The following is an 11756-nucleotide window of genomic DNA, read 5'->3' on the forward strand; positions in this document are numbered from 1 at the left end:
ATGACACGGCCTGCACACGGAGGTCAAAGGACAGCTTTCAGGAGTCAGTCCTCTCCTTCCATCTCTGTGCGGATTCACAAGATCAAACTCAAGGTGTCAGGCTTGCCTGGCAAGCACTGTACCTGCCGAGACACCTCACTGGCCCAGTTCAGCGACTTTTCGGCATCACCACATCCATCACCACATCTCGTTTCAGAAATCCCATCACCCGCTAAGATCCCTACGTTCTCTTAGCAGTCATTGTCCACTTCCTCTTCTCTCCAGTCCCTGGCTGCCACTCTCTTCAGTCCCTATAGAATGTATCTTTTTGTGGGGGTAGAGCTTAGTGGGTATAGTGCTTGCCCAGAGTGCAAGAGGTGGAGGCAAGAGGATTAGAAATTCAAGACCATCTGGGTGTGGTGTGTTTAGTGATGGAATTGCTGGAATGTGAAGTAAATTCCATCCCTACCCCACCACCTCTTTTGAGACTCTTACCCTGTGACTTTGGCTAGCTTGGAAATTGCTATGTTGAGGCTAGCCTGATCTACAAAGTGGGTTCTAGGACAGCTAGGATTGTTACACAGAGAAACCCTGTCTCAAGAAAACCAAAATAGCCAGGTGGTGATGGTGCACGCCTTTAATCCCAGCACTCTGGAGGCAGAGGCAGGCAGATCTCTGTGATAGACTGTATGCTTTTGTTTTTATGTTTGGGTTGCTCTTCCACTAGACAGTTGGGGACCTGGGCTTGCTTTGGTGGAACAGAGGCCTCTACACAGCTGCCTGTCTGCCATACTACTCTCTACACAGCTGCCTGTCTGCCATGCTACTCCCAACACTCTGGATTATTTTTAGAAGTAGCAACTTGATGTGGGAGTCAATCATATTTAATAAGTTGATTTAAAAAGCAAACGGTTATGTCTGCCGAGAGCTAGCCCCCAGTTTGGGGTGAGTTATTCCTCATGTTCAACCCATATAAAGTTTGAAGCAAAAATGAAGTTTAGGTCAGGCGGTGGCACAGAGCACTCAGGAGGCAGAGGGAGGCAGAGGCAGGTAGTGGTGATGCAGCCTTTAATCCCAGCACTGGAGAGGTAGAGGCAGGCAGATCTCTGAGTTCCGAGTTCGAGGCCAGCCTGGTCTACATAGTGAGTTCCAGGACAGTCAGGGCTTCACAGAGAAACCCTCTCTTGAAAAACCAAAACCAAACAAACAAACAAATAAAAACAATTACAGACAATCCCATAATCAGCAACTACCTGCTACCCTCAGTGTAAGAACTACAGTGCCATGGTTAGTGCCAGCCTAGAATCCGGGCACTTGGTAGGGGGAAAGCAGGGGCTTAGAAATTTAAGGTCATTCTTGGCTATATATCAAGTTTAAAGATGTACCAGGCTATGGGAGACACTGGCCCCAAACCAAACCTACAGTGCACAGAGAATGGACAGGTCCCACATCCTCCCCACACAAGGTGACTCACTTTTGCTGGTTATTTTTATATCTCATTGACACCCCAGATCGGTTCTGCTTTTCTTTGACCCCCATGTATTGCCCATCTCGGGGTCCCTTGCTCTGCACCCTTGGTGGATGGGCGTGAGCGAGGACTGGGCGGCAGACGGAAGAGAAGCTGTGCTGTGGCTTCTTCCTGCTTCCAGCATCCTTCAACAAGGGTAGCTCTGCTTGCTGCTCCAGCCAAGGTCAGATAACAGAACCTTCCCAGCCTTCCCTTACAACTCAGTCTAGCCCTGAACTGGGGAGAGGGGGTTCAGTTTAAACTATGTGCATCTGAAAACCAACTCTCCCTCCTTATTTTTTTTAATCATATCCATTTGCTTTACCCCAGGGCCTTCTACACTAAATTTGGTGTGTCTGCTTTTGAGGCAGGGTCTCATGTAGCCCAGGCTGGCTAATACAGCTGAGGATGACCTTGAATTCCCGACTCACTCTGGCTTCTGCATCCCAAGTGTTGGGATTTCAGGTGTATCCTTCCAAACTCAGCAGACCTTGGTCTTTACTATCTCTTGCAAGTCTTTTACTTGAGCTACATATACAGTATCATTAAGCAATACAGCATATTGGTTTGAACAGTTTGGGCTCTATTATAAATGCCATTTTCTAGGCCCAGGAAATAGCAATACAGTGCTATGGCTCAGAGAAAAGGTGATTGTCGCTGGGTGGTGGCAGCACACACCTTTAATCCCAGCACTCAGGAGGTAGAGGCCGGCGGATCTAGTAAGTAAGTTAGAGGCCAGCCTGGTCTACAAAGTGAGTTCCAGAAAAAAAAAAAAAAAAGAGGTACTTGTTGCTAAGTACCTTTTCAATTCCCAAACACAAATGGTAGAAGGGGGAACATACTCCCACAAGTTGTTCTCTGACCCCCACAGTACACTAGAGCACACAGGTGTGTACAGAGAACATGCACACATAAACACAAGTTGTCCTCTGACCTCCACAGTGCACTAAAGCACACAGGCGTGCACACAGGCGTGCACACAGAACACATGCACGCACACACGTAAACACGTTATCCTCTGACCGCCACAGTGCACTAAAGCACACTGGCGTACACACAGAACACACACACATAAACACAAGTTTGCCCTCTGACCTCCACAAGGCACTGTAGTATATGCCCCATCCATAAGAAATAAATTTAGCGAAACAAACAAAACCTAACCTTTAACGAAATGTGGATGAGATTGCATTTGGATTAAAAAACAAACAAACAAAAAGGCTAACAGCTCTGTAAGCCAGGACGCCCCTAGAGTCTTTCCTTTGTGCCTAACTGCCACCTGCCACACTTAGAAGACACAAACAAGCGAGTTTCCAACGAGGCACAAATCCAGGCCACCTCTCTCTTCCTCTGAGGCCCCATGCTCCACCCCCGCGGGAAGGTGAGGTTGCCATCTCCAGGTCCCAGCAGGACTGTGAACCATCTGGAACCACCTTCTTAACAATGCAATTCAAGATCCAGAACAGGGAAGCTATTCGTCCACGCCAACATCCCAGACAGGAATCTCCAGACAGGTGAATCTCATGGCACCTACAGATGAGCTCTGGCCCAGGGGCATTAGCAGTTGGTATCAATCCAGCAGCTTGCAACAGCGCCAGGGCCACCACCAGAGTGCACGCTGCCTTATAGCTGTGCCGCTGGCTGGTCATAAACGTCTAAGAAATTACTTCCATGGAGCCTGCTGTCCAAAGCATCTTCAAGGAGACTCTTGGATGCTGACTCTCCCTAAGGAGGACCTATCACCATGGAAACACAACCAAACATGGCAAGTTCACTCCACCTCAAGCTTATCATGGGAAATATTCTGAGTCATGTGCCAGGACTGACAGGTGATGTCTGCCATAGGACAGGGATAGGATTGCACACATGGGTGTGCAGCAAGGAGTCAGGGTAAGACAATGGGTGAGTGATGACACTCGGCAATCAGACGGGCTGACTTCGCTCTTGCCTCAGTATCCTCAGCTGGATAAAGGCTAAGCGGAGAGGCCTGTGTGAAATGGTCTCGCACTGCTACAAAGACATGACATCAAGAAGAATGGCAGGTTACCCAGGGTCTGACATTTCACTGTTTGCCTTGACATTTGTAATTATCCTTACTTGTGGGGAGGACTGCCAAGACACAGTTTGAGAATCACAGATAAAGACAATTTCTTTTTTTTTTTTTCTTTTTTTTCTTTCTTTCTCGAGACAGGGTTTCTCTGAAGCTTTGGAGCCTGTCCTGGAACTAGGTCTCATAGACCAGGCTGGCCTCAAACTCACAGAGATCCACCTGCCTCTGCCTCCCAAGTGCTGGGATTAAAGACATGTGCCACCACCACCCAGCAAATAAAGACAATTTCTATTACATGGCTTTAGCCAAAATTAAAAAAAAAAAAAAAAAAAAAAAAGTTTCTCCATCACCCCTTTCTGGTTTTTTTTTTTTAAAAAAAAACTTTTTGGTTTCCCTGCGTGGAATCACTCCCCCCTCCCCCGCCTATTCCAGGGACCCCCACGGACCCCACTCCCAGACTCCAGAGGCAGACAAATGACCAGTGTCAAGTTAGTACAGTGACGGCATGACAGCTGGATAGGAACAAGGTCTCAGAAAGACGGCCTTGAACTCAGGACCCTCCTGCCTCAGCTCCTGAAAGCTGAGATTCTGCGTGTGTCCAGTTCACACAGGCCTCTCCTCTTACCATACCTGGCCTTAGCTACCGTCATCACACCAAGGAGGAAGGCTGACTGGCAATGAAACCCAAGTGAGGGGACAAAGAGAGACACGGACCAACACAAGTGAGCTCCTGGATCCCGTCCTGCTTACAGTCATTTCTTCTGGACTTCCCAATTCAGGAGTTCCTTTTTTGCTAAAAACCAGAGAACTGGGTTCTGTCGCTAAGAGTTATAACTAAGAGTCTTGACCGGGCATAAGGAAGTTCCACACAAACAGAGACCCAGCAAGTTCCACACTTTCCTTCTAGGGGCCAGTGAAATGGCTCGGAGGGTAAAAGTGCTTGCCACCAAGGCTGGAACCCACACAGTGGAGAGAGAACCAGGTCCTCTGACAACACACATTTATCTGCCACGGCTCACAGCTCTCTCCCAAGTGTAAATAAATGTAAAAACAAAACAAAAAGCTTTCCTCCTAGAGCTTTAAGGAATTCTCAAGATACCCCGGCGCCCACTGTGTTAGGGGCACAGGAGCGTCTGAATCAAACAGTAGACCTGTGTTCAAATTCTGACCTGAAGAGTTTCCTTTTCTTTTTTATTTATGTATCCATCCTGGAACTCTCAGCCTCACAGCAGGTCCTCCTGCCTCTGCCTCCCGAGAGCTGGGAGTAACAGCACCACCATGCCCCGTCAACTAACTGGATGATTTCCAAATTCCTCACTCAGCTTTACTGAGTCCATGGCGTGGACTCAACGGGACAGCTATGTGTCACATAGTTCACTATGGCACCGGACAGCATTACTGCCAGTCTCTGTCGATCTCGGAGTGGTGGTCAGATGCCAGACTGCAGGTCAAGATGCCAAACTGCAGGTCAGATGCCAGACTGTGGCAACAGAAGGCCGACCTGGGCCCGGGGAATCCTGACTCCCCAGCAGCCTTCTTTCTACTTCGCCTGCTTCTAAAGTGAAAGGCTCCCAGGGCAGCCAACATAAAAGAAGAGGAAAGGCCAACCAAAGAGACTTAACCTCTACATGGATCTGCCTTGTGAAGAAGTTAAGAGTACAGACTTGGCCAGGGACGGTAGTGGCACTCGCCTTTAATCCCAGCACTAAGGGAGGCAAAGGCAGGGAGAAAATCTCTGAGTTCAAGGCCAGCCTGGACTCCCAGACAGAGTTCCAAGACATCCGGGGCTACATGGAGAGACCTTGCCTCTTGCCTCTAAAGAGAGACACATAGACTCCAGGACCAGACAGCTCAGCAGGGAAGGGAGCTTGCTACTAAGCCTGATGACCTGAATTCAACCCTGAACCTTAAACAGGGACAATCACATCCCACAAGCTGGCCTCTGGCCTCCTATACATGTATGTACATGGTGGGAGGGGGCTCCAAGATAGGGTTTCTCTGTGTTCCATGTAGTCCTGGGGCTCGCTCTGTAGACCAGGCTGGCCTGGAGTCAGAGATCCACCTGCCTCTGCCTCCTGAGTACTGGGATTAAAGGTGTGTGCCACCACCGCCCGGCAAACGTACAATTTTATAATTAGAAAGTGTGTGTGTGTGTGGAAAGCCACCTCAGCCATTACTAGTGCTTGCTACTCTTGCAGAGGACCTGAGTTCAGATCCCAGTACCCACAATTCCAGCTCCAGGAGATCTGACATCGTCTTCTGGACACCTTGAACTACTGCACTCACGTGTGCATAAACACACACACACATGTGTGTGCACACACATACATACACACATAATTAAACAGAAATCTTTTGGGGGGGAGGAGAATATGCAGGCGCTGGAGCTCAACCATCTATGTTCAAATCTTACAGGCCATGTGACCTTAGGCAAAGACTTAACCCTAGGTTCTATTTCTTGGGGTCTTAATGAGATAACGCTGATCTTCCCATATCTGAGCTCACCCCCCTATTTTTATTTTTTGTGGTCTGGAGCCAGTGGCTTGCCCATTTCAAGTCTTTACAATGGTGTACAAAGCCCCAGTGATCCCTGAAGCCAGACACTGAGAAAGGCTGCTTCCTGTGCTGGGAAGGATGGGGTCAGGTTTCCAGTGACGTAAGGCAGGAACTGATCGTTAAATCTACAGGCCTGGTGTCTGTACGTGACCTTCTGATCACAAACAGGCCAGGGGGCCAGGTGCCTGCTGATCTCTGACTGATGCTCGATTCACGACCACCTAAACACTAAGTCCCGGTGAGGACTCCGCTGTTCCTAGTCCAGCAAAGCCCCAGGAAATGTAAAGCTAAATCCACAGAAAACAGACCTTTCCCTAAGTCCCATGCACTGCCCTAGGGCTCTTTTAGATGAAGGGGGATTCCAAAGACCTTTTAAATGTTCCAGGGTCTGAGACACATTCCAAACAGGGAAGGTAAAACACAGACAAAACACATCTCCCGCAGAAATGAAGAGGTGCAAAACGGGAAACCGCGATCCCAGATTCTTAGGAGGATGCAGGAAAACTTTGGCTAATCAGGATTTCCTCATGACAAAAAAAAAAGTCCTTGCTATTGTTAACTTTTCCAGCAGCCAGACCCACTCCCCCCACACAGACAGACACACACACACAGGCACACACACACAGGCACACACACACAGGCACACACACACACAGACACACACACAACTATATCACCTTTGTCTCCCCATAAATGTCTCTCATCAGAATCTCTGTTCAACATACACACAACATACACACTGGACTTAGGACACTTTCTTCCCAGGAGTTCAAAATTCTCATGTGTGCAAAACAAAAAGCAAACAACAACAACAAAAGGCAGATTCAAGACATTTCCAGCACTAACTTTCAGAGTGGAATAACTGCGATCCCAGCTAGGACAATCAGCATGCCCACCCCTCAGTTTCCTCTGTTTCTTCCTCTTCAAATAAAAACTGTAGAGTTGGGACAAGGCAGCTGGATGTGGTGGCACATGCCTTTAATCCCAACACTTGGGAGGCAGAGGCAGGAGGATCTCTGGGAGTTCGAGGCCAGCCTGGTCTACAAGAGCTAGTTCCAGGACAGGCTCCAAAAAGCTACAGAGAAACCCTGTCTCGAAAAAATAAAATAAAAAATAAAAATATTAAAAGGTAACTCCAGTTCTAGGGGATCTAACACCATCTTCTTCTGGTCTCCACAGGCACCAACACATTCATGGCATACACACACAGAGGGACATAAAACTATAAGTAAATAAATAAGAGGACTGGAGAGATGACTTAGTGGCTTAAGGGCTCTGGCTACTCTTTAACAGGACCCAGGTTTAAATCCCGGAACCCACATGGTGGCTCACAACTGACTGAAACTCCAGTTCCAGAGGATCCGACGACACCCTCTTCTGCACCAGGCATGCGTGTGGAGCACAGATAGAAATACAAGCAAAATGAGCCCCAAGCAGCCATCCATTGCTGAACTCAGCAGCTGACCACCAGGCCTGCACCAGCTGGGTGCCTCTTCCTCAAAGGGAGCTGACACTCCACCACCTCCACTCCGCAGGTCCTTCTACCATGCTTGCTGCTCAACACCTCACAATGGTATCCGGATCAACTCCTAACTCCCGGTCCTTGGCCACCCAGCACCAGACACGTCATGACACCTTCCTGTCCAAGCCAGAACATAACAAATCAAAGGATTCCTTTGCAACATCTGCCTGCCAAGACTTGCAACCTAATTGTTGTTAATTGCATTAATTGCAGAGTTCTGCAGTGCACGGCTCCTCCTCCTTGTAGTTTTAAAAGCAAGTCACAAGGAAGAACTCTGAACAAAAGTCCCACTTGGGGAACCTCTTCTGCCACTCCCAACTCTTAAGACCCACTGTGGCCCAGCGGGACAGATTGTTAAGTGGCTGTGTCTTCTCCCTGAATGTGGAACCAAAGGGGCCCCAGAGAACCATGAGGGATCCAAGGCCTAGATCTGAAAGAGGCACCAACCCACCCATGTGTGCCGGGGAGACCACGAAATGATAACAGCCTTCATACCTGGGTACCTTCGTACCCGGGTACCTTCGTACCTGGGTACCTGAGCCTTGCTGCTCAGGCTCACCAGCATCCCTCTGCACCTACATCAGGACCTTACAGCCTCACTTTAGAAAGACCAATCACAGCACCCTGGACAACATCCTCCTCTGGACAAGGCAGAACTATAGGGACAGGGGAAATGACAACGTGTCTACAGAGGGGAGGAGGGTGGGAGGGTGGGAATGATTTCAGGCAACCCAGTGGTTCGAGAGGGAACTGTGTGTTCTTCCTCTTGGACATCCCCAAGTTTTCCTGAGTCTCTAGTCCCCCGAGCACACAGCGGAGGCCTCTGTGGACCTATGAGAAGAACCCTCCTGATAAGACCGCGATGCCATTCTTCCCAGAGCCAGCTCTTAGGTCCACCTTCGACCTATCAGGTGGAAAGCCCTGAGTCAAAGGGTGAGGGTTGGGTGCAATCCTCTATCGCTGGGTGAGGCAGCCAGCTGTCAACTGACAGATGCCTGCCATCCAGAATGACAAACTCGGCTTGCAGCAGCCTACAAGCAGAACCACATCAGACCCCCCAAAGACAGGGCTACGACTGTGATCTCTGATCAAGGTGAAAACTGCTGAGTGCATCTCTCAAAGCGCAGCTGCAGGAAGGGCTGAGAGAGAGAGAGTAGTTGAGCAGCCAGCGGCAGCTGGACTGTAGCAGAGTTGAGGGAGACCCCTGCGTGGGGGCTGGTCTGGTGTCCTTCTGAGCGTCACTATTTCCTCGTGAACACACCTAGAACTTACCCTCAGGAGCCAAAGACCAACTTTCTGCACCGAAGGGAGAGCGTGAAGCAAAGAGCAAGTGAGAGGGCGGGAGAATGGGGGCTTCGACTGGGTGCCCCACGAGGTTGAGAAGCCGAAGCCCTGGGAAATAGGAAGGGGCTGTGCCAAGCCACCCACCAGCCTATCGGACGCACAGCCTGGGCCACCCTCTGGGTCCTATCGCCCCACCTTCACCTCGGGGCTGGGGTGACTAGGTGGGGAAGGCACCACACGGCAGGTAGTAGCAGAGTTGCGGGACCAGGTGGCCCGGCCCTACCTGCAGCTCCTGAAATTCTCCTTCCAGCTCATGCCACTCGCGCTCACAACGCTCCAGCTGCCCGGACATGGTACAATGATGCAAGGCGGCGGTGGCTCCCGCAGCGTGGCCCGGCCGGGCACCGGCACCCCACGCCCGCCCTCTCACTCGCCGCCTCCCGAGGCACCAGCTGTTCCTGCGCAGCCGGAGCCACGCGCGCATCTGATGTCACGAGCCCCGCCCCGGCGCCAGCTCCACCCCTCTATCGAGGGTGGGGTCCGCGCGTGCGCACACGCTTCCCTGCTTCTGCCGCGTGGACGGCTCAACTTTACGTTCTTGATTAGATCTGTCTCCTCTCCTGCTCCTGTGTAATACGTTTCTCCTCAGAGTGGGTGGAGGGCTTATCTGTAAGCTGCATTTGTGGCTTATGTTACTTAGATTGTGTTTGTGGGGAGAGTGGGGTGGAAAAAGATTTGGGGGAGGTAAAAGAAAAGTCATGTACCCCTTAACATTGCCTGACCCAGGAGGCCAAACCAGTGTCTTGGAATGCCAGAGTTGACAGTGACCGTGTAATAAGGTCAAGGGCAGGGTGGGAAAATGCAGACATGGCTCTGACAGCTCACATTGGCATTGGTATTTATTGCAACCAATACTGCCTAGATTCCTGTCCTCTGTGGCACTAGGTGACTGCTGACAGCTGCGGCTGTCATTCAGAAGACACAACCACCTCCAAGTTTATCGACTGCAGTTACTTCCCTTTCCCTGCAAAGTCCCGCAGGAGCTGCGCCAGCCTGCCTTTCCAGCCACACCTCTCATCTTAACTGCCCTGGTTCCAGCTCTCCAGACAAATCCCATCACAACTTGGCATCTTCCCTCTGAGTCTTCATGTAGTGGCTTCTAGCCCATTCCTGGAGCCTCATTCACAGGGTACCTGCAGCCAGGTGTGGTACTGCACACCAGCCTTGACAGCATAGCAAGATTGTCTCAAAAAAATTAAACAAAATAAAGCAAAATATCAAACCATGCCTGTGGGGCCTGGAGAAATGGTTCAATGGTTAAAAGTCCATTCTGCAGACCAAGCTTGGGTGGCGTGCACACCTTTAATCATAGCACTTGGGAGGCAGAGGCAGGCAGATCTCAGTGAGTTTGAGACCAGCCTGGTCTACATAGTGAGTTCCAGGCTCACTGGGACTACACACTAAGATCCTGTTAATGTGATTAATTACTTAAGAGACACCCCCTTAACATTAGTTTCATAGGGCTGCAGTCACTACAAGTGGGTGGCCTAAACCCTAGAATGCACTTCTCTCACAGTTAAGAGGCTACAAACCTGAAACAGAAGTGCTAGGAAAGCCTTGCCCCACCTGAGAGCCTGGGTAGAGAGGCTTTCCCTGCTGCCTAGCGGCTCATGGCAGGGGCTGTCCATCCTAGGTGTGCCTTAGCTTTCAGCTGCATTGCTCCACTCTCTGACCTGCGGCCGAGGGGCCTCTCTGTGTGCCCTCTCTTATGAATGAGAGCTCCAAAAAGAAGCTGCACCTTCTCTTGAACCCTCTGCAAAGCTGGGTAACTGATTAGAACTTCAGTGATTGTGGAGAGGCAGGGATATTGCAGGTCCGGAGACTAATTATGGTTTATCGTGGGCTTTTATTTAGGGGGCTAAACAGCCATGGCTTGCCCACCTCTGCATCAGACCTAACATATAAAATTTTCTGAAACCTATTAACTGAATAAAACCTTAATTCCTGCTGGCCAAAGACTGAAGGTGTCATCAGGTAGCGTCTCAGGCCTGGAACTAGGATGTCTCCACTTGTCTATAACTCAATGTTTTTTGCGGTGTATTTTTAAGTGTCTTGATTTATGACTTTTTTTGTTCAGTTACCATCAAAACTGCATCAAACTGCTACCCATTGGGACATGGGGTACTAAATCTCTGTTCCTGTGTCACGGGCTATCATATTTGGCTTCAGAATAAATTATCTCTCTTTAAAAAAAACATTTATTTTATATCATATATATGAGTGCTTTGCCTGCATGTCTGTGCATCATGTGTGTGCTGGCACTCAAGGACACTCTGGAACTAGAGCTGATTGTGAGCCACCATGTGGGTGCTGAGAACTAAACCTGGGTCCCCACAAGAGTAGCCACTGCCCTTAACCGCTGAGCCATCTCTCAAGTCCGGAATAGACTATCTCTTATCCCCTTTGAGGTGTGTGTTGTATTGCAATGCGGACACTACCTTTTGCTAATGTAACCTCATCTCAACTAATAACATCTATAAACACCGTATTTCCACGTAAGCTCATACTGGGAGGTGCTAAATATTAGCACATCAGCATATTTTCCTCTGGGTCATAATGACGCTCTAAAAATAGTCAGAAACCGGGCAAGAGAGAACAGGGACCCAGGTTCAAGTACCAGCACTTACATGGCAGTTTATTAAGATTGATTGATTGATTGATTATGTATGCAGTATTCTGCCTTTATGTATCCCTGCAGGCCAGAAGAGGGCACCAGACCTCATTACAGATGGTTGTGAGCCACCATGTGGTTGCTGGGAATTGAACTCAGGACCTGTGGAAGAGCAGTCAATGCTCTT

The 11756-nt window shown here is 49.5% G+C and overlaps 1 protein-coding gene across 2 annotated transcripts in view; it reads right to left on the reverse strand.

The window, feature by feature from the left end:
* Tmem120b (transmembrane protein 120B) overlaps nt 1-9361 on the reverse strand; it is a 37556-nt gene extending 28195 nt beyond the window's left edge. For both annotated transcript variants that reach the window (XR_005973840.1, XM_041646864.1), the window contains exon 1: nt 9182-9361. Coding sequence is in view for 1 of the 2 variants with exons in the window: in XM_041646864.1 (XP_041502798.1) it covers nt 9182-9250 (69 nt within the window). In the remaining variant the exon portion in view is untranslated. The remainder of the gene's footprint in view (nt 1-9181) is intronic.
* Between the last annotated feature and the right edge of the window lie 2395 nt (nt 9362-11756).

This window comes from Microtus oregoni, unplaced genomic scaffold (assembly GCF_018167655.1).
Source record: "Microtus oregoni isolate MIOR12 unplaced genomic scaffold, Mior012 000003F_ref0000135, whole genome shotgun sequence".
NCBI lineage: Eukaryota > Metazoa > Chordata > Mammalia > Rodentia > Cricetidae > Microtus > Microtus oregoni.